The following is a 20,954-nucleotide window of genomic DNA, read 5'->3' as shown; positions in this document are numbered from 1 at the left end:
GCTAACATCCATGCCAATCCTCCTCTTTTTTTTTTTGCTGAGGAACACTGGCCCTGGGCTAACAACAGTGCCTCTCTTCCTCCACTTTATATGGGACGCCGCCACAGCATGGCTTGACAAGCGGTGCCTCTGTGCGCCAGGGGCCCTGCAAACCCCGGGCCGCGGCAGCAGAGCGCGTGCACTTAACCACTGCGCCATCTGGCTGGCCCCCCAGCCCAGTGTGAACGGTTATCACTCATACACATGTAATTTTGCGAGGGGCTTGCTGGACCATGGCGAGAGCTCCGCCCATACTCCTACACACAGGCTGCAGAGCCATTCTCTGCACACTATCGGGGCCACACCCCACTGGGGCCAGCTTGGGGTGTGGAGGGACAAGACTCCCCAGGCAGTGGGGCAGTTCCCAAGGCCCCCAAAGTAAAGCTGGAACAACTGATAACCGTCCAGCAGCATGACAGACTGAGTCTGTCTTTACAACGTTATCTGGCTGATTTTTGTCCCCAGTCAACAATCTGCCAGTGTCACTGGCTGCCCCCCGACCCTGCCCCCATCTGAAGGAAGGCTGGAAGCCTGCCTTTCGAGGACCCTGTTCTATTCTTGTGCCTTAGTTTCTCCTGCTTGGTTAAGTTGAGGTTATGTCAGGCAATGCCATTTCCTCCATCTTGGCAGGGACCTTAGTGTTTCTGACCCATGGGAATTGAAGTCTTAAAGGAAGAGACAAAATAAAAGCAGATAAGGGGGCAAAAAGGCAGAAAACGATTCTGGGGATTGGAAGCATCCAGGCAGCCCTGACAAGAGGCTCTGATGGCTCAAGACAGCGAGACCAGAGTTCTACAGCGGGTGGGACGAGGTGGTATTTTTGTTTGTTTCTTTTTAGCTGAGGGACTTTGATCCTATTTTAGGGCTAAAGGGGATCTTAAGAATCAACTTGCCCAGTTCTTTCATTTTAGAGGTAGAAACGGAAGCTCAGAGAAATTAAATGATTTGCTCAAGGTCACACAACTTTTTCAGTGCGGCACCAGGACCAGAACCCAATGCTTCGAAATCCTCACTGGGCCTCTTCACTGGCCCAGGTGCCTAGCCCCCCTGTGAATGGGAGTAGGAGGAACTGGAGGAAAAGAAGTAGGAAGAAAGGGGCACATTCCTTACATTTCTCAGTTTAATTTAAAAAATTTATTTTATTCAACTTGGAAAATGAATACAAATCCCTGGGTATTTTTGGTTGGGAGTGGGGGGAGCTGGGCAGGAAGGAGGAAGAAGGGAGCAGGAGTTGAGGCAAGGTATGAGCACACAGTGGCTGTTGCAAGTCCAGTCCCTGCCGGGAGGAGGGTGGAGGTTGAGCAGGGGGCTCAGGTGCGGAGGAACACCATGGTGAGGAGGCCTGGAGAGGGAGAAAGAGAAGGTCGTGTGTGCAGTCCTGGGGCTGTTAGCCCTCCTCCCGGCCCCCACCCCCTTAGCCACTACTGTGCTCACCCAAGACATAGGCTGCCACCAACTTTTGTCCCAGGGAGACGTGCAGGATTTGGGGCAGCTGGCTGCCGAGTTCGTCCTGGAGCGGCAGCAGCAGGAAGGCCACAGAGATGATGCCCGTCAGCAAGAAGAGGAGGAAGGAGCTGGTGGCCAATTGTGGGCGGGGGTCTGGGAAAGAAGGCTGGTCAGAAGCTCCAGCCCCACTCATGCCCAGCCCTGGGTCCTCCAGGGAGGAGGCTGAAGATGGAAGGTGTATCTACTTTTTATTGCCCTCCAGGGGTACACTGCCAAGTGTCCTCTCCTCCCTGGGGCCTCTGTCCCCGTGGCCACAAGAAACCCTCTCTCCTCTGGTCCCTCAGCATTCTTTTTCTCTCTTCACCTGGCCTTGATTAATAGCTCCTGTGTACCTGTCTGTCAGGCAGGGACCTCTAGCTCCCATCCCCAGCACACAGTTTGGTTCAGCATAATTGCTCAATACAGGTTTCTTATTGAACTGAAGTGAGCTGGCACATGATAGGAAGTACTGAAGTTAGGGCTAAGGAAGAACTTTTCCCTCTAAGTAGAAGCCAGAAACCAGGGAAACTGCAGTCTGCTTTTTCTCTAACCTGATATAAAATCTCAACTCCTAGGAATGTTTCCACCAAAAAGCAAAAGACTGAACTAGAAGACCTCTTCAACTCCAACTGAGCTCACCTCTAGGGTAATGCTAGGTCCTCCCTCCCTGCACAACTCAAGAATTCCCATCCGCCAACTCACTCTCCGGGAAGTGTCTGTCCGTGGGTGGTGCCGTCCAGGAAGGAGGCCCTGGGTGGGGTGTTGGGTCGGGCTGTCCCTGAAGCTCAAGGGGGTACGCTGGGGCTCTCAGAACCGAAGTGATGTCCTTGCGCCCCACCACTCGGCCCTCAGCTCCCTCCTCAGACAGCTCAATGCGGAAGCGGTCCTGGATGTCATAGTGGCTGGGAATGGGGGCCACGTGGCGAATCACACTGGCCCCAAGATAGGAGAGAGGCCCATTGAGAGGAAGTGAGTGAGAGGCAGTGATTCAAGGGGATCCAGGCCCCACCCTCCCAGAGCCTTTCCGTTAGGGGCACAAGGCAGACAGAGGGTGGGGAAAACAAGCTGAAGAGGACCAGGTCTCAGACCTAAAACCACGGCACGGTAACTCAGAGAAAGGTGGCAGTGACCCCTTGCTTCCCTCTGCCTCCCCACTCTCCCAACTCACATGTCAATGCAGGACTGAGGCTTCACATATCCTTCTGAGTCAAACACTCTGTATTTGGCAGGTGCTGTGCACAGGACTGAGGGATAAAGGCAGACAGAGAGCGACTATTGCCTCAGAAACCCTACAAGCCTTGTCCCTGGAGGGACACTAGAATCCCTCTTGCCTTCTACCCCAGGGCTGGGCATGACTCTTGTAGTGCTCCGAGGCTGGACATCCGCCTGCACTCCTCTGACTCCTCCAGCCCTCACAGCCCTCAGTGTCCTGCCGCCAGCCCCCAGATCCCTAGCATGCGGCGCCCATCCCTTCACCTCGGAAGCGAAGTGCAGCTCCCGTGGGGTTATAGAGGGTCAGCAGCTGCCGGGGTCCACTCCGCTGGTCCGCCCTGAATACTAGGTCCGGGGGAAAGACGAGGACCGGGACAACAGGTCCCGAGGGAGGCGGGGCGCCCCGGGATCCCCGCCCAGGAGCCCCGGGACCCACCAGCTCCTGGTCCTGGGGCGCCCCACGGCGCATGCAGGCTCTGGACGGTGGGACATCCGAGGGCAGAGCTCAGGGGACAGGGCCTGGAGTCTAGAGCTGGGAGGCGAGAGGGGCGAAAGGGAACGGGATGAGATCGCGGGGCAGGGCCTGGACCGATGCCGCTGCCGCCTGGGAACCCTGCTAGATGAGGCTCCCGCAGACCAGGCCCAGGCCCCGGCCCCGCAAACTCTCCCCCTCGCCAGCTCTGCCCTAGGTCCCTTTAGGTCCCGCCCCCAAGCCCCACCTCGATGGTCACGCCCACCCCACAAACCCTGCCCCTCGCGGCTCCAAACCCCGTACTGCTCTCCAGGCCCGGCTCCTGATCTCTACAAGCCCCGCCCCTTTCGGGTGTCCCAGGGCTCCCGCCCGCTCTCTCCGGGCAGACCCCGCCCCGCCGCGGACGCCTCCGGAGCCGCCCTTTCCGCCTCCCGCTCCCCCGGCCTGTCTGTGTGCCTCCGACCCTTCCTGAGCTCGGGCCCGCGCTCCTGCCTCCGAACGGCCGCTCGTGCTATGATGCTCACCTTCTGGTCACAGCACCTGTCAATCAACTTCGGCCAGACGGAGGCTGCCATCTTCCCGGGAAACCGTTTCGGCACTTCCGCCGTACGGCCTTTGTCACTGGCCAGGGCGGCTCGTTCCGCCGTAAGTGTACGCCGATTGGTACGCCTAGAGACGATTGGCTTGTTCCCGGGGGCGTAGAAACGTGACCGGGGGCTCTGGCTAGGACTTTAGCCCTGGAGTAACTTGGTGGGAGCGGGGCGTGGCTGGGAGGTGTTCCTTCCCCCCAACTCTGAGACCGTCCAAATCAGCAGCTCTCCCACGAGGAAGCCCTCTTTCTCCACTTCCGTCCTCGGCTCCCCTAGAAGCCTCTGCAGCAGCCAGAGCCGTTCTCCATAGTACTAGGTTAGCTTGCTCCCAGCTGGACTCGGATCTCAGCCCAGGGCTCCTCGCCTGGTTCTCTCCTTCCTGCACGGGACTCGGAAGTCACTCACATTTGCACAGGGAGTTACGATTTACCAACCCTGCCACTTACATCATTCACCGACTCTTCAGCTACTTTTACAGATGAGGAAACAGGCGAGGTGAAGAAGCTCGCCCCTGGCCACAGAATTGGTTAGCAGTGGAGCGAAAACAAATGATCTTATCCGAAAGCCTTCCCTGAGCATCCTATGAAATGTAGAGTCCCCCTTTGTCTGTCTTCTTATCTTGCTTTTGTTTTCTTCACAGCACTCGGGGTGACTTGACGTCATGTGTTTATTTTGTTGTTTATCTCTGCTCCAGTGGAATGCACTCTCCTCTCCAAAGGAGCAGAGACTTTGTTTTGTTGTGCCTTTGGCACCTAAAACAGTGCCTGCCATTTGGAATGAACAAGTAAAAGAGTGACTAGGATGAACTTTGAGCCGAGATCTGATTGAAATTAGGAAGGGAGCCATGAGATATCTATGGAAGAGAATCCCAGAAAGAGGGAACAGCAAAGACGAAGCCCTGCGGCAGACGTGTACTAGAAATGGTCAAGGAGCCAGTGTGACTGGAACAGAGGTTGTGAGGGAGACAATAGTCAGAGATGAGAGGAGGTGGGAGGGAGGATGCAGATTGCCTAGTGCCATGGAGCCCACAGCAGGACTGTGGATTTTATTCTGAGACTGATGGGAAACTATGGGAGAATTTTTTTTTAATTTTTAACAGCTTTATTGAGATATCTTTGACAAATAAAAATTGTTTAAGGTGTACAACTTGATGTTTTGATATATGTATACATTGTGAAAAGATCACCACAATCAATCCATCATGTCTACATAGTTGTGTGTGTGTGTGTGTGTTGAGAATATGGGAGTTTTGAGCCAAGGGGTGACCAGATCTGACTTACATTCGTAAAAGATTATTCTATATAGTAAATGTCTGTTGAGTTTAATGAATGTATGGAAAGAAATCCCCAAGATGGGGATCGAAACCATAGAAATGGAGATGTGACCCCTTCCTCAGTCAAGAAACATTTATTTCGATAGGAAAGAGGTCCCTAGGGTCAGGGGCTTGGAGGCTGGCTGGGGTGTCAGGCCTGGGACCCAGCAGGCTGAACAGGCTAGGAGGGGCACCTCTTGCTGAGGTTGATGAGGATCTGGTCCTGGGTGGGCCGGTAAAGAACCACGAAGCTCTCTGGAGGAAGGACGGGACCTCTGTTCTCCTCCACCTGGCCCATCAGCAGATAACTGGCTCCTGGGGGAGGGGAGGGAGGGATTGAGAGCTTAACCTACTGAGACTTTGTAGGTGTACCCCCTCATCTGAGTCCCTCAGATTCTACCATCTCTATCATTTGCAGGAGTCCAAGTCTCCCTTCCCATTTCCCACATCTGTTACCTTTCTTCATGGGGGGGCACTGCTTGCAGGGCACATAAAACTTCAGGAGGGTGTCGGTGGGCGGAGAGGGCAGGTCCAGGCCTCCAGTTTTATAAGCACCAATGAGACTGACAGTGACAGTGAGGCCCTCCCCTGGGCCCCGAACCATGGACTTCACTGTTGCAGTCACCACTGTGGGAGAGTGGGGGTGAGGTGAGGAGACAGGGCAGGGCAGGGCTGGAACCAGAGGGAGGGGGGATTTTGGGGACAGGAGGGGAGGTTAGAGGAGCTGGAAGAGCACAGCTGGGGGACAGGGTCCTTACCCAGGTTGCTGGCACAGAAGTTGCTCTGCAAGGTGCCTGTCCGCCGGCACTGCTTTGGGCAGGGGATGCCTGGTGCATCTGGAAGAGGGGGCACTGTTTGAGGAGGGTGACCTACCCAGCAGGTAGGAAGGATCACTTTCCCCATAACAGCCTCATTGATGTGAACTTTGTTCAGAGCCCTGTCCAGATCAGTACCAGCCGTGACCATAGAGGCACCGCCAGTGGGTGGTGTATGAATGAATGAATGAGCCCAGGAAGGCACTCTTGGAAACAGCTCCCTTCAGTCTGCATCCTCTTCCTCCCCCTTCCCAGACTCACCGGGGCCCACCGGAGTTGCCTTGGCCTCAGGCGAGGCCTTTGGTTTCTCTGCAGGTGGGAGTTTGGGCTTGACTTTGGGGCCGGCTCCGGGCTTGGGGCCGGGGCTGAGGAGCGCAGGACCCGGCCGGGCGTCCTCCCCTGGACTCTGGGCCGGCCCTTCTTTGGCGGCGCCCCGTGGCAGGGTCCTGTAGGAGGCCGAGAAGCCGTCGGCCGTGACGCTGAGGTCCGAGACGAACTGGACGAGGAGCTCGTTCCCTTCGGAGGAGATGGGACTGCGGGCGGTGGGCATTGGGGGAGGCGTCAGGCGGGTCCTGCACCCCGGCCCTACCCAGGCCCGTAGCCTTTTAACCTCTGCCCTCGGGCTGCATTAGCTTCCCGACTTCGCAGGCCCCCCTCGCCTCTGGATCCGCGGACCCCAGGCCTGGCGCCAAGCCTCGTCTTCTGCCTGGCCCCCTACCTGCTCCGCCCGCTCGTTTGGGGTTCCGGGGTTCAGATGCCGCCTCTTCAGCTAAGCCCCGCCCCTCTGAACAGCAGCGCGGTCCCCCCACTCCCAGATCTGGGGAGGTGCAGGCGCCCGAACCCCGCCGCCCACCCGGGTGCCGCCCCCTCACCCCGGGGCTGTGTCGCCGCAGAACTTCCCCAGCCTCTTGGCGTCGTCGCTCACGGCTCCGTTGAACACGCTGACCGAGTCGTAGCGGCAGTAGGTGTCGCTCTCCAGGTCAAACTTCCCGAAGGTCAGCGAGATCACCTGGCGGCAGCGGGGGAGGCGGAGGCTGCGCGGCGGGACCCCGGGAGCCCGAGGGCGCAGGGGCTCAGCACCCCTCCCCTCCTCCGCCCGCCGTCGCCTCCGGGACGATTGCAGCAGCCTGCTCCCCATCTCCCGCGTCCCCTCGAGCCGCCCTCTTAATGCATTCACACCACAGCTCGGAGGATCGCACACACCCGTGGGAGCCCTGCAGAGGCGTCCGTCGCCGTCGTCGGCAAGGTTAAGTCCTGGCTCTTTCTCAAGAAACAGATCCAGAACCCCCCTCCCCCAACACACAGTTTATACCAGCTTCGTGTACCTCGCTCGCGTGAGACTCGTCACAGGTGTAATTTTACATGTTTTGTTTGCGTGCAAGCAGGTCTGGGTGTGTTTTTGCTCGCCACCAGCGCAAGCGCAGTGCTAGGGACATAGTAGATGATCAATAAATCTTTGCTGGCTGCATGCTGAAGGGCGCCGCCCGGGGCCCCAGGGCAGCCCGGGCAGGGGGTCGGTACCTGGTCCGGGGGCGCGATGATGTGCCAGGAACAGCTGATGCCCGGGGGGTAATCGGACTCGGGCCAGTTGGGCGTGGTCAGGGTTCCCTGGGCCTTCTCCAGCCGCCCCCCGCAAAACTGGTGCTCTGGGGAGGGGAGAGAGGAGCGGAGGTGGGGAGAGGAGAGCTCTAGGCTGGGAGCCTGTGCAGGAAGCTCAGATGTCTGGGTCTCAGGATGAGGGAACCAGAAGAGGGGGAGAAAATAAGGGTAGGTTAGCAGAGAGGGGGCTTGGAAGAACCGGGCTTAGGGAAGTCTTGGACCGCCGGGCGCCCAGGCGGGCGGTGGAAGGAGGAGGAGGAATTGGCTGGACACGCTCCCTTCTTGCCCCTCCCTCTGACCCGCAGCCACATCGCTCCTCTTCCCCTGGGAGATCCCATCTCCCCGGCCCGGCAGAAAAGTCCCCTTTGCAGCCTGGAGAGTCCCCACGCTGTGAGGGTGCCCTCAAACTGGGGCACAGCTTCCGAGGCGCCTTTGGGGAGGTCCTTGCCTTAAACATTTTTGGGGAGACTTCTGCCGCCAGGAGGGGGTGATGGGACCGCAATCGGGAGCCCCGGGCTGGGTGTAGGGGGCTCCGGGTCGGGGGAACCTAGTCCCCCAGCCCGGGGGTGCCCCCTCTCGCCCGTCTGAGGGAGCCCGATTGCGGACGGGGGCGGGCAGTTACTCACCGTCCCAGTAACCCCAGGCCGCCCATTCCACCCGCGGGTCGGTGACCCATTTCCGCCTCGCGCCTGGGCGGGGGCCTGGAAGAGGGGGTGGGTGGGAGCGGGAGGAAGGAGAGAAGACGGGGAGGAGGGACTGAAGGGGCAGTTAGTGAGGAAAAAGGATAAGGGAGGTAATGGGGCCCTAGGCTCTTGGGGTGGAGGTTAAGGCTGGGGGCGGGGCCTGCGCCGGGGGCGGGGCCAGGAGAGGGGGAAGGCGGAGGTGAGGGAGGTCTCACCAGTGCCCGAGGTGGCCCGCCCGCTGTACCAGAGCAGGAAGCCGCGTCCTCCCGTGCCCTCGTCCGCCGTCATCCTCAGGGTCACCTGGTTGCCGGGGGCGACTAAGGGCGCTGGCCGGAAGGTCCCGCAGAAGCGACCGAGCCGCTGGCCCGAGGTTCCAGACCCGGCAAAGACCTCCAGAGCATCGTAACGGCAGGCGGGGTGCAGCTCCAGGTCAAAGACTCGGAAGGAGAGGGATACAGTCTGGCCCTCAGGGACCTGATGGTGGGGACAGGGGCAGGGGACCCGCAAAGTCAGGCCATACACCACCCAGACAGAGGGCACCTCCCGTTCCCCAAGCTTTTCCAGCAGAAACGGCCTGAACGGGAAGGGAGCCCATCAGGGTGCAGAGTAGAGGGCCTGGGCTCTGCCAAGGGCTTGTGGCTTGTACAAGGGGACAGCGCCTGAGGTCTGTGGAGAGATTAGAGGGGGCAGGCATGAAGTTGGGAGTGGAGGAGCAGGATTTGAGCTAAGGTGTGAGGACACCTGCCGCTTGTTATTGTGGGCACAGATGCCATCAGTGACCAGAGGGGAGGGGCTTGGACTTCCCCAGGTTGAGAAGGTGGTGCTGTGGTGGGGGTCCCTTAGCAGTCAGGCCTTTGGCTGCCTGGACCCAGGCCTCGGAGACTTTGACAGGGGGGTTGTGAGCAGAGGGGCCTTCTCACCGTTATTGTCCAGATGCACTCCTTATTGGGGGGGTAGAGGTTGGGGAAACCCTCACTTGCCACATAACCTGACTCCCCAGTCACATCCCCTCCGCACAGGAACACGGGTCTGGAGAACAGAAGAGGGGTCAGCCATGAGGGGGGAAGTAATGGAGAGCTTGGGGTAGGGTAATGAGGATGGGGAGGCTAGGGAGGGGAAGCCAGGGGGATGAGCTAGAAAGGCTAAGGGATCTGGGGTGGCCTCAGCCAGCCAGGATGGGCTTGAGGTGGGAAATACTCCAGCAGAGGATCAGGAAAAAGTGGGGCTAGCAACTTGGCTGTACCTTCAACCCCCCAGAGTCCCCACCCCCACCCCAACAAGAATTCCCGGAATTCTCTTCGGCCCCCCCTTCCTCACTCTCCCCCCTCGCCCTGCCTGGCAGTCCGGGACTGGAGCCGCCTAACTACTTCCAGATGTGGACACAGCCACGAGGCCATGGGGGGGAGGGGGTGGAGAGATGAGGGAGAAGCAGCAGGGACGGCCCTCAAATTGAACCTGGAGACCAGGCTCCCTGAGCCCCCAACCTTTGCCCTGCTCCTGTTCCAACTAACTACTTGAGTATCTGACTCCCAGGTCTCCCACTTGGTGTCCCCTCTTCCCCCCGCAATCTCTCTATAATTCCCTCCTGGAATCCAGATGTCTAGCTACCAGGCAAGTTCAAGGTCTTGGAGCTCTCAGGTTCCATGGGGGGCCAAGAATCTGGGTGGATGGGGAGACTTAGAGGATGGAGGGTGGAGGAATGGAGAGCAGTGGTGACCTTCAGGAGACAGTGGTCTTGCAGCAGGGAGGGAGGTCTTGGGGGCCAGAGAAGGGTGGGGGCTGTGGGAGATCTGGGGGGTTCTGTGTTAGTAAAAGAATCCACAAGATCCACAGGCATAAGACCCCAGGAATCAGGGCTCTTGAAGCTGACTCCAGCTTCTGGAAAGTGCCAAGAGACCTACCTGGTGTAGTTTGGGGTCTGGCCCTGGGCGAAAGGCAGCAGAGCCCAGGCAGTGAGGAGGGGCCCCAAGAGGGAGGCTGTGGCAGCAGGCAGCATGGCTGGGGGGAGAGGCGCTGGGGTCCTTGAGACAGAGGCAGCAGCTGAGTTTAGCAGCGGCGGCAGCAGCAGCAGGATAATCAGTGCCAGATGAGGCAGCCTCGGGTGTGTGGGCGTGGGGACTGGCCAGTGGGGCGGGCGGCGGGGAAGGCGGGACAGGGAGAGTAGAGCCGGGACAGTGGTGAGTCCAGGGGCCTCTCTAGGTCCAGGACACATAAATATTGACCTAAGTAGGGGGTGGAGCAATGGAGGGCAGAGGGAGCATCAGGCCCTCACTCATAATCCAGCTATCAAGATCATCTGGAAGCCTGCTCTGTCCAGTGCCCAAGCATCCTGCGAACACAGCCTCTGATCCTTCCCGAGGACTCTCCAGCCCCCCACGATCCTCCCCAGTCCCTGCTTCCTCAGTACCCAGAGGAAGTCCTTCCCTGGACTCCCTACCTCTAATCACTCCACTCACCCCCTTCCTCACCACTCCCTGCTCTAGCTTATTTTCCACTTCAAATTTCTACTGTCTTCTCTTCTTCCCCGGGTCAGACTAGGCAAAGGAGAAAGAATTCTGCTCACTCATTTTCTCTCCCAAATATTTGGAGTTATGGGAGTGGGGTATGGAGGCATAGGATGTGGATAAAGAGGGTCTCTCCCTTATTGAGGAACAGGAGGATGGAGTAGAAAGTACAGGAAAAGGACAACATGTGAGACCAGACTTGAAGGTAAACAGGAGGAGGAGAGGAGGGGGGTTGACTTCATAGGGATGAAGGGAAATAGGTAGGAAGCTTTCTGAATTCAGAAAGAAGTGGCTTCCTCAGGATGGGACTAAGTCTGGTAGACAGAGGATCTAAGTGCGGGAACCAAGCCGCATATGTTGACTGAGTTGTTCCAGAAGGCAAGGCTAGGACTTCCAAGTCTGGAAGACTGGGTTGGGTTTTGGGAGTGGAAGGGGAAAGCCAGCTGAAGGATCCAGGTGCTGTCAGCTCTGCAGCAACTGAGAACCTGAGCCGCTTCTGCCCTGCCTGCCCTGCCCCTGCCCCTACCCCTGCCCCTGCCCCTGCGCCTGTTCCTGCCCTCCTGCGCCAAGCAGCCAGGCATCAGGTCCCCCATCCCCTGCCCCACGTTCCTCCCAGGGCCCAGGGTTCCAAAGTAGGCCTCATTTCAGCCTTTATTCTATTTGTCCATCAAATCTCTTGTCCATGATAGTCAGGTTGGGGGCCCCTCCTGGGCAGCCCTCTGAACATTTTACAAAACAGTCCTCACCCCGCTACAGCCCCCTCCCCATGCACACACACAGTGTTCATTGCTACCACTCCATCTCTCCTTAGCCCCTGGCCCAGGGCCAGACTCTCCCTCTAAGGAAAGAGGGGTCAGCTCTCAGGGGTTGGGGGACCTTCTCCAACCCCTCCAGCAGTCATCTGCAGCATATCCAGGGCCTCCCAGAAGAAATCCTTCTGTGCAGCCATCAAGGGCATCCAGCCCACGATCTCCTTCATCTTTTCCATGCGGTCTTGCCACGTGGAGCAACTATAGATCTGGCTGAGGTACTCCTCACAGGCCCGGGCTGTCCCACTGGGGTCCTGGGGTACTCCAGCCCCCGGGCTGGACTCGGGGGTCCCCACCACCCTGCTGGCCGGTAGGTCCCGATAGGCGGGATGGTGGTCGATGTCATGGCTAGAGAGCATGTAGAGGCACTCTCTGGTAGAGCAGAGGGAGCAGGCACACAAAGGGACCTTGGAGGAAAGAAGGGGCATGGCTGAGTGGGGCCTTTCCTGAGGGGTTCCCAGGAAGCCCGAGCTGTCGTGTTCCTCCCTCTCAGAGCAGCCCTGAGCCATCAAGTGAGTGGGCTGGCTGAGCCCCAAGGTTGTGTGAGGTCAAAGAGGGCCAGCAGGGGCGGCTGAAGGAGACAGCCAGGAGCCATGGTGTGCAGCAGGAAAGGGAGGTGGGTGATGGTGGGGAACTGGAACCCCTGGGTCCCTGCAGGAGCCCCGGCTACAGTCCTAGGGGCCACCTGGTGCCATTGCTCCTGCCCTCCCTGGTTGCCTGCTTGCCCGACCCTGCTCTGACCTTGATGTGGAGCTTGACGAAGGAGGCACTCCCCTTAGGCCAGCCGGGGAGGCGGCCTCCAGCCCCACAGCCGCAGCCCAGCAGCTCCTTGCTGAAGTCCAAGCCCTGGCTCAGCACCAGGGAGTGGTTGAGGCCGCACCACAGGGCAATGGGGCATTGCAGATAATGTACCTGAGGACACAGGGCCAGGGTCCCTAAGTGGGGAACAGCAAGCGACTGGGGACCCGGGTTGGAGAAGGGTGACAGGAAGGCTCAGGGCAGAATCTAGGGAAAGTAGGAGAGAGAAGAAATGGGACCCAGCATCCCCACCGACCCCCAGGAGATCTGCCCTGCTGAATGCGGAGGGCAGCAATTCTCCCTCCTCGGTTCTCCAGCAGCCCCACACAGTCTGACCACATGGGGTCTAGCACTTGTGGTTCTTCATCTTTGCTCCCCAGAAAACAAGGGCCTGAGGCCAGGGCCTGCTATCTATTCCCTTATTCTCACCCCACAGGCCTGTGCCAGCCTAGCCTCTCAGTCCTGCCTTCCAGCCTCAGGGGGAGGAATATCCTTCCTCTTCCCAGGGCTCAAAGACTCTCCCTCCTAGTGCAATTCCAGGTGAGTCCTCAGGAAGGACTTTCCTTCCACTTACTCCTTCCTTCCCTCTCCAGCATTTTCACTTTGTCATATCATTATCTTTCCACCCTATTTTGAAAAAACATTTCCACCTGATTCCTGCTGCTTCCTACCTCTGTCTTTTAGGCAGCAGAACTGGTTACATGACCAGCCTGAAGTTGACTGCATTCTTGTTCTCACCACAGCCTGAACCTTCTGTGATCTGGCTTCTCTCCATATGCTACTGATATGTTCTCTCTGAAAGCACTTGACCCTCCAGCTGCCAAATCCCAAGGCCTCTCCTGCATGCTTTCTCCTGAAACTGTACGTGCTTTAATTTTGAAGTCATAGATAAGTAACTTACGGTCATTATAGAAAAATTATAAAATATTGGCAAGCAAAATTAATTTAAAAATCACTGGAAATCCCACCACCCACTATTAACATCTTGCTGGATATGCTTCTTCACTGCTCCCTATTCAAATATATAGGCGTTAAGTTGTATATTTTTAAACAAAAATGGGATCATACTATATAAACCATTCATAAACTTTTTTAAACTTTTTTTCACCTAAAAATATGGTATTACCATCTTTTCATGTTAGTAAGTACATTCCTACATTATCACTCTGTCACCATTCATCGCCCCCTCCTGTTTGAAACTTTCTGTGCCGGTGGCTTCTGGGATATGGCATTTGAGGGCGTGCCTCCTGTCCCAGACACAACTTTTTCATCTCTCTGCCTACAATGGCAGCTACTGCCCAGGGCTGCTGCTCTATCTCTACTTTTGTCGTTTCAACTTTGTTCCAATTTGGAATCTAATTGCCAGCGAGATATTTCCACTTTAGTGTTTTACTCTCACTGCAAAAAAGTCCAAATTCACATTCTTCCTCTTTCCTCAAACCAGCCTCCCTTTCCAGCTCACACTTTTGTTGTGATACCATCTTTCTTCAAGGGATCTATTGCCAGAGCCACCTTTGTCCTACACCCCTCTCCTCACATCTAATCAGTTTCCAGGGCCTGTTCATTTTCTTTCAAAACATCTCATGTATCCATTCCTTGCCATTCTTGCTGCCGTTGTACCAGCCCAGGCACTTGTCTCAAGTGCTGCCGTCACTCAACAGCCTCCCAGCCGGCTTCTCACCCACAGCCTCCGGTGCACTATGGCCCAGTGGCCCGTCCTCAGTCACCCAGGGGGGGTTGCCTTCTCCTGCTCCAGAACCCGCAGTCACTCTTCCCCATATCTGTACCCCTCCAGGCTCGCAGCACCTATACCGCCTCAGATCCACCAATTTCCAAACACCCTCTCTGCTTTAGTCAGGCCCACCTTTTCACTGTCCCAGGTATGTACAAGCTTCATCTCCGTCCCCAACACACAGAATGCCTTTCCCTATACCCACCCGAATCCTATCTAACCCACTAGGCCCTGCTCACATCTCACCTATTCTAGTTACTCCCTGCCCACCCAGGTCTCCTGCTTTCCTCAATTCCTAGCACACTGACAGCATGTACTGCAGAGGACAGACCTCGGAGTGCCAGCCAGTAGGATGTGCAGCAGTGTGACCGGCACTACACACCGGCTGGCCTAACCTCCCTAGGGAACAGGAGATAGAGTCCAAGGAAAGTGGAGAAGAGGGGAGATCCAGGGGTTTGAGAATCGTAGGAAGGGGGTCAGGATTGCTGGGGAACATTCTCACCTGTGTGGGTTCCCCTCGGTCCATTTTGTCCCCTGTTCCCAGCTGCCCATATCTGTTATTTCCCTGCATAAAGATTCGGCCAAATTCATCTACCAGGCCAAGGTGATTATAGCCAAGAGCACAGAAAAGGACCTAGGAGGTAAGACACAGAGGGGAGACGGGCATTCAGTTCTCTCCAGAGGAACCCTGAGCTCCAGAATCTCCCCACCACTAACCTGCCACCCCCAGCTCATCTCTTTCAGCCTTGCCCTCTTATGTCACCCCGCACCCTCGGTCCCCTGTCCCTCCCTGATCAATCATTTGATTCCTGCTCATATTTCAGACCTTTAGTGCCTTTCAATCCCTAAAGCCCCTCCCCCTCTGATCTGCCCCATCCCTCCAGGATCCTACCTTGGCAGGCAGTGAGAGAGCAAGCGGCATCTGCTGGTCCAGGGGATCAAAGGCTTGAAGGGTCCCAAAGAGATCACGATACACCCCTGGCGTATGCACCTCAAAATACACTCCCCCCTGGTCTGGGGGGTCGGGAGCCCTCAGCACAGCAGCTTTAGGCACCCATTTCCTAGTGATAAGGCCCCACCTGGGATGAAAGCTGCAAGATCTAGGGAGTTTCACACCACTAGAAATGCATCAGCTATGATGTCTGGGAACGTAAACACATCTTTTCACTAGGATGCCCTAAGGGTCCACCACAGAGCTGGAATAAGGATGGGGGGGTATCCATATTTGGAAGGTCTGTCCAAGGCTGGGGTCTGGAGAAGAAGGGAGGTGGTTCTTACCCGTGATGTAGACAGTACTGCTCTGGTTGGAAGCCATGCAGGTCACACGCAGGTGAGGCAGGCAATGGGACACCTTCCTCAGGGCCAGCTGAACTGTGTAGGAGCGTGGCTGGTCCAGCTGGGTTTCATTCACTACCAAAGAGTAGATCTTTCCTTCCTCTGGGGGATGGGGGAGCAGACAATTATGTAGGGGATGAGACCCTCCAATGTCCACATTAACTTCCCACTAGACTCTCTAAGCCATACAGGATGAAACACTTACTGCCCTAGAGTGGGGCTGAAAGAAAAAGGGTGGAGATGAACTAAGGGAAGAGCGACCTCAAGTTTCCCAGACTCCAGCCCCTTACCACCAAAAACAAATCAAGGAAGTCCTTCAGTGTGAGAGGTGAGTAGCGAAAACCTAGCAGGTAGATTTGGCAGAATCCAATTTGAATGTTGGGAATGATGTCTGGGGATTCAGGGCCTTACCTAGCATTAAGAAGTCCAGAAGGTCTCAGGCTTGGGAGTGTGGTCAAATATAGGGGACATTGAGAAAGTAGGACAGTTTGGGGTATAAACTGAGATGACTGGCATGGAGGTTGGGGTGATTAGAATTTAAAAAACCAGGCATTCACTAGAACAGTGGTTTCCAAACTACTTTTTGCAGTAGGGCCCTTTATTCATAGGAAATATGCAGAATCCTAGACTAGGAGACAGACAAAAGCAGAGCTATTTGGTTTGAGACCAGATGAAGAGGCATGCAGAACCCTCCCCACAGCAGGTCCAAAAGAATCTGCAGGAAACAATCTGCAAACCACTGCTCAAGGCCACACCTGTGAGGAGCAGTAGAGCCCGCTGGGTCTCCTGACCAACCAGCACAATCTGTTTGAAGCTCATGGAGTGGTGGAAGGTCATCTTGAAGACCCGCTGCCCACTGGACTGCAGATAGACCTCGACACAGTCACAGGCCCGGCTGCCGGTTGTGCCTGCCACTCCCGGCTGCTCCCGAGTGGCCAATACATAGAGGTATTTACGGTAAACTGTGTCACATCTTGGGTCCGAGGCAAACTGTAGGAAAAGATGAAGGTGTCTGGGATCTAAGGCCTTGGAGTGGCATGAGGCTGGGGCAATTAGATCCTGCAGGGGAGGACTTGGACTTGGGTACAGAGCTGGGAAATGAGGACTTGTTTTCCAGTTCCTGGTATGGGAGGGCAGCTGTCCTGAGAAGGACAGCTCAGGACTGGGTCCCTGGAGAAGGGGTGGATTCTCAGCTGCCAGGGTTCTGCTACTCACATCCTTGGCTCCGCGACACAACACAACATAGCGGCAGGCCCGCTTCCACTGGATCTGGCCAAGGGTGGAGGAGACCAGGGCGTTTTTCAGGAAGAAGAGGGTCCCCACGTAGTCAAGAATGAAGACGTGGTCCTTGGTGGGCAAAAAGCGGCGGTAGCCATGGGCTAGCAGGGGGGCTACACTCTTGCTGAGACAGCGGCGGCGGCCCCCAAATGCCTGGAAATACAGGCCCTTCGTGTCTGGAGAAGGGAAGGAGATGGAACGTTCAAGGGGTCGGGATGACATGAGAGGGATGAATCAGAGCTTCGGCAAACTAGATTTCTCAGATACTCTGGTATCTAGCTCCCTCCCCTTTGCAGGTCTGGGGAACAGACCCATTCCAAAGGACATATGGAAAGTTTAGAAGATATCCTCAATTATACCCCATATCTGAACTTTAGTTCTCTGCCCCACCTCAGCTCAGGGTCAAAAACATGCTTCTAAGTGAGCAATTCTTTGGTCCAACCTTGCATCAGAGAAAGGGAAATACAAGAATAAATACATAGAAAAGCAGCAGAAAGAGGAATGAAAGGAATGCCTGAGAAAGGCCAGTAGCCAGTCCTCCCCCCTAGCTCTGGATCTGCTATCTGGATCTCCCTTAATCTCTGGTGTGTGAGATGAAGTAACTGGATTGGGGCTCCCTGGGAAGGGAGGGAGTTTAGAGCATGTTTCTCAACCTGGGGGTGATTTTGTCCCTCAGGAGACACTGGTTGTTACAACTGGGAGAAGTGCTACTGGCATCTAGTGGGTGGAGATCAGGGATGCTGCTAAACATCTCTAATGCACAGGACAGCTCTCCACTTCAAAGAGTTATTTGGCCCAAAATGTCAACAGTGACAAGGTTGAGAAATCCTGGTTTAGAGGAGGGAAAACTCTAGGTTTAGGGAGTGGAGGATGTCTCTAGGATAAGATTTGCAAGAGACTTTGAATATAGAGGGAGACTTGGCAGGGATGCTAATAATGGGGGCACTGGGTGGGACATCTATCAGAGGGTGGCTCTAGAGCCCTGAAATACTCAATGGCATATGTTTGAATCTAACAAGTCCCTTCCAGAGAAAGGGGCCCTGGAAGGTTGCTGGGAATGCTGAGGTCGTCAGGCAATTTTATGGAGCAGGAGGGATCCCAGAATAAGGTAGGACAGAGGCAAATAGAACTGGAGGTTCTGGGGAAGGTGTACAGTTAAGAATGGCAGCTCTCTTCCACGGCCGGACCCCAGAACCCTGTTCTCGTAGGCGAGGACTGAGCCTGTGACAGATGCGTCTCCACACGCCCTCAGTGTCGCACACTTCTCGGAAGTAGTGGCAGGTCTGGCCTAGGGCGACTACATCTCTGACTGGGAGGAATGAGATGATATGCTCCACCTGGGGGGCAGGAGGGAGGAAGCAGGGGTTACTGAGGGGGCCCCTCCCTCAGTGGTCTGGCCACCACTCCTTTATTCTTTTTTTTTTTTTTAATGATTCAATTTTATTTATTTATTTATTTTTATTTATTTATTTATTTATTTTTTTGTGAGGAAGATCAGCCCTGAGCTAACATCTGTGCTAATCCTCCTCTTTTTGCTGAGGAAGACCGGCTCTGAGCTAACATCTATTGCCAATCCTCCTCCTTTCTTTTCCCCAAAGCCCCAGTAGATAGTTGTATGTCATAGTTGCACATCCTTCTAGTTGCTGTATGTGGGACACAGCCTCAGCATGGCCGGAGAAGCGGTGCGTCGGTGTGCACCCAGGATCCGAACCCGGGCTGCCAGTAGCGGAGCGCACGCACTTAACCACTAAGCCACAGGGCCGGCCCCACTCCTTTATTCTTAATACCTCCCCCCCAAGGACTCACCAGCTCTGGCGGGAACAACTGAACCGAAATAGGGTTCCCTCTCCCCTTGTCTTCACCCCCAGGCTCTGGGCCACATGAAGGGCAGCTCCGCTTCACCTACTCAAGAAGAAGGGGGAGCATGGGGGTTCCATGAGGGTCATGCCTCTTTGTCTCCCTTGTCTCAGCTTGTCTTTCATTAACTACTATCTTGGGGGCTCATAGCTCTGACTTCCAGCCCTGTGCTGTCAAATCCTCCCATCTTTCTCTCTAGGTCCATAAGTCACTACTCCCTGTTTGCCTTATTTCTTGGTCCAACTTCTCCAAATAACCCCTCCCCCGATCTCTGGCTGCCATCTTCCTGCCCTTCCCTTGCCTTGCTCCCCCCTCACCCTGAGCCCCTCCTCCTGTCCGCACAGCCCGGTAAATTTTTGCAGCTTCCGTCTCTGGCTTCTCCTCACCATCCTGACCACTCCCGCCCTGCTCCTGCCCTCATCTCTCTGGGCCCCTTGGCCCCCAGTACTCAGCTCCCTGGCCCCCGTCCCTGCTGCCTTTCCCACACCATGTCCTCTGCCTGGGCTTGGGGGACCTCTGGGGCCCCTCTGCCTCCTAGGCCCCTCCCCCATGGAGTCTGGGGTGGACAAACCTCTCTGTGACCTCACGGCCCAGCCACTGTGACCTATTTTCCCCAACCTTGCCAGGGATTTTCTCTCTTAGACAAATCCTCAGTTCTAGGCTAAGCTTTAGCCACCCAATGGCTCAAGGGATATGCATTTTAGAGGAGAAATAAAGTGTGCACTACTGGTAGATGAAGCCTTTACTTTCAGGGAGTAGTAGGGGGTTTTTCCACTTGAGGCCCTTTTAGCACTAACTCTTTAGAGAAACACTGGTGAATTCTTCATGTCTCAGCAGACCAGGGCCTCCAAACTCCAAAAAAAAAAAAAAAAAAGTATAAACTCAGTTTGACAGGTGAAGGGGAGAGGCGAGCCTGCCAATGACCATCTAGCTCATGAAAGCATGCACCAGATGGAAGGGGGAACAATTCCGCACAACCTCTTTACAGGATCGTGAAAAACATCCAGAAGCTGACTGCTTTCCTGGGACACTAACATGATGGCATATGATGGGCAACCTATTAAGGTGGAAGAAAGGGATCGATGTACTCTGAAAGCTTAGGATATCTCCCAGAGTCTAAGCTATGAACTTAGTTTTATGGGGGGACACAGGAGAGTGACATTTAGGAGGAGATATAGCAGGAGTTGGGGTTATATGTCTGTCCAGGTAGGGGCAGAAGATCTATACCAATAAATCCAAGGATAGCTGACTCTTCCAGGGGCTCAAAGGAATCCAGTCCTGGACAACCAGCCTTCAGCTGTGCAGCATTACAGAATCAATCTTTTACTGTGCTAGCTGACAGGCTGTCAACCATCCAATCAAACTCCCTTATTCGTGATGACTAGGAAACAGCTGGTTTGGGATACCTAGGATGGAATTTTAGTAATTCAATAATTGTTAGGAATATCAACCCCTGAGATGGGACTGATGAGAAAGGCCCTTCAGTTATTTGTGGTTAGGCAACTATTAACATACTAAGTGGCCTGCATTAGGTCCTTATGCCAGCTAAGAGGATATTATGATCTCTCAGCAGACAGAAAAAGTATCGTCAGCTTCCTCTTGTATCTGGATCCCCTCGATCCACTCCATCTCACCTCGGGAGGCAAAGCGGGTGCAAACAGAACAAGCCCACTGTAAAAGCTGATGCAGTGGGAAGCTGGCTTCCAGTGCAAGCTGTCAGTAACTGGCTGTCTGCTCCTGCCAACTCATCAACTGCCCTCTGCCTCAGTCTCCTCATTTGTAAATCAGAGGGCTTCTTCAAGGTGAGCGGTCCCTTCTAGACTAAATCCCCCCAGGGCCTGCCATCCCGATTTCTGCCGAGGCTCGCTCCCCGTCTCCCGTGACCCTCCTTCCAGGAGCTGAGCCGGGGATCTCCAGTCTCTGGGAAGCCCCCGCCCCGGACTCCAGAGACCGTCGCAGGGCCTCAGCCTCTGCGGCCTCCACGGTCCCTTCAGCCGCAACGACTCCCTGAGCACTGGCCTCTTGCTCAGTCGTCTTGCACCCCCCGGTCTCCCTCACGCCCTCAAAGCTGCCTCGCTCCCTAACACGCCCAGCTCGCACACACGACTCCGGGCCCTGCAGCTGCTCCCTGCCGGCCGGGCGCGCCGCGCTCACAATCTTTACCTCAAATTCTAGCTCACTCGCCTCCTCCTTAGCGAAGGGACCACCTTCTCGCCCATGCTATTGGTAGGTAGAGCCGTCCCTTAGAGAAGAGGCCGGGCCAGGTTCCCTCTGGAGGATCTAATTGGCCTTCTTCACAGTCACTCGCCTGTGTCTGGCTCGCGATTGGTCTTCGTTGGAAGAGGACCAGGCGCCCAGGGCTTGCGGTCTCTCTATCCCCTCTGGTTGAACGCCCGCGTCCCCGCCTCCTGGTTGGACCTGATTGGCTCCATCT

The 20,954-nt window shown here is 55.8% G+C and overlaps 3 protein-coding genes and 2 long non-coding RNA genes across 7 annotated transcripts; 2 read left to right on the top strand and 3 right to left on the bottom strand.

The window, feature by feature from the left end:
* Positions 1-1,150: 1,150 nt before the first annotated feature.
* MOSPD3 (motile sperm domain containing 3) lies at positions 1,151-3,838 on the bottom strand. Of its 3 annotated transcripts, XM_087417658.1 has the most exons (6): positions 3,733-3,838; positions 3,001-3,268; positions 2,693-2,768; positions 2,227-2,456; positions 1,474-1,707; positions 1,151-1,381 (listed from the first exon to the last, which is right to left on the bottom strand). In XM_087417658.1, exons 2-6 carry the CDS (start codon positions 3,203-3,205, stop codon positions 1,350-1,352), a joined length of 777 nt encoding a protein of 258 aa, XP_087273784.1. In that variant the 5' UTR covers positions 3,206-3,268; positions 3,733-3,838; the 3' UTR covers positions 1,151-1,349. The 3 variants fall into 3 exon arrangements, with proteins under 3 accessions (XP_087273784.1, XP_004442933.1, XP_087273785.1); XM_004442876.3 differs by lacking the exon at positions 3,733-3,838 and having other exon boundaries at positions 1,474-1,638; positions 3,001-3,390; XM_087417659.1 differs by lacking the exons at positions 2,227-2,456; positions 3,733-3,838 and having other exon boundaries at positions 1,474-1,638; positions 3,001-3,397.
* LOC147913671 (uncharacterized) lies at positions 3,763-4,944 on the top strand. The gene is made up of 2 exons (XR_015548623.1): positions 3,763-3,853; positions 4,439-4,944. It is a non-coding gene; the product is annotated as an uncharacterized LOC147913671 (long non-coding RNA).
* A 246-nt stretch (positions 4,945-5,190) lies between these two features.
* Positions 5,191-10,419, bottom strand: PCOLCE (procollagen C-endopeptidase enhancer). Its single transcript, XM_004442874.3, has 9 exons — positions 10,109-10,419; positions 9,128-9,236; positions 8,423-8,681; positions 7,447-7,571; positions 6,798-6,934; positions 6,187-6,458; positions 5,869-5,946; positions 5,567-5,737; positions 5,191-5,425 (listed from the first exon to the last, which is right to left on the bottom strand). Exons 1-9 carry the CDS (start codon positions 10,417-10,419, stop codon positions 5,292-5,294), a joined length of 1,596 nt encoding a protein of 531 aa, XP_004442931.3. The 3' UTR covers positions 5,191-5,291.
* Positions 10,420-11,490: 1,071 nt separating this feature from the next.
* Positions 11,491-19,347, bottom strand: FBXO24 (F-box protein 24). Its single transcript, XM_004442873.3, has 10 exons — positions 18,838-19,347; positions 18,470-18,565; positions 17,817-18,000; positions 16,601-16,839; positions 16,141-16,375; positions 15,329-15,487; positions 14,943-15,064; positions 14,553-14,684; positions 12,262-12,432; positions 11,491-11,927 (listed from the first exon to the last, which is right to left on the bottom strand). Exons 1-10 carry the CDS (start codon positions 19,069-19,071, stop codon positions 11,565-11,567), a joined length of 1,935 nt encoding a protein of 644 aa, XP_004442930.2. The 5' UTR covers positions 19,072-19,347; the 3' UTR covers positions 11,491-11,564.
* On the top strand, positions 11,627-20,699 carry LOC147913670 (uncharacterized). The gene is made up of 4 exons (XR_015548622.1): positions 11,627-11,738; positions 12,755-12,858; positions 14,114-16,333; positions 20,091-20,699. It is a non-coding gene; the product is annotated as an uncharacterized LOC147913670 (long non-coding RNA).
* The last annotated feature ends 255 nt before the right edge of the window (positions 20,700-20,954 follow it).

This window comes from Ceratotherium simum, chromosome 26 (assembly GCF_057802395.1).
Source record: "Ceratotherium simum simum isolate JZ-2026a chromosome 26, ASM5780239v1, whole genome shotgun sequence".
In the NCBI taxonomy this organism is placed as follows: domain Eukaryota; kingdom Metazoa; phylum Chordata; class Mammalia; order Perissodactyla; family Rhinocerotidae; genus Ceratotherium; species Ceratotherium simum.
Note: the sequence above shows the minus strand (reverse complement) of the source record. Positions and strands in the feature narration are given on the sequence as shown.

Coding starts and splice junctions, on each gene's coding strand:
- MOSPD3 (XM_087417658.1), bottom strand. CDS start 3,205: ATGCGCCGTGGGGCGCCCCAGGACCAGGAGCTGGTGGGTCCCGGGGCT. Junction 2,769..3,000: donor AGCTGCACTTCGCTTCCGAG/GTGAAGGGATGG, acceptor TTTATCCCTCAG/TCCTGTGCACAGCACCTGCC. Junction 1,708..2,226: donor GGACAGACACTTCCCGGAGA/GTGAGTTGGCGG, acceptor TTCCATCTTCAG/CCTCCTCCCTGGAGGACCCA.
- PCOLCE (XM_004442874.3), bottom strand. CDS start 10,419: ATGTGTCCTGGACCTAGAGAGGCCCCTGGACTCACCACTGTCCCGGCT. Junction 9,237..10,108: donor CAGACCCCAAACTACACCAG/GTAGGTCTCTTG, acceptor TCTGTTCTCCAG/ACCCGTGTTCCTGTGCGGAG. Junction 6,935..7,446: donor TCATCGCGCCCCCGGACCAG/GTACCGACCCCC, acceptor CGCTGCCGCCAG/GTGATCTCGCTGACCTTCGG.
- FBXO24 (XM_004442873.3), bottom strand. CDS start 19,071: ATGGGGGAGGGGCCTAGGAGGCAGAGGGGCCCCAGAGGTCCCCCAAGC. Junction 18,566..18,837: donor GACAGGAGGAGGGGCTCAGG/GTGAGGGGGGAG, acceptor CTTCTTGAGTAG/GTGAAGCGGAGCTGCCCTTC. Junction 12,433..14,552: donor ACCGAGGGGAACCCACACAG/GTGAGAATGTTC, acceptor CTGTGTCCTCAG/GTACATTATCTGCAATGCCC.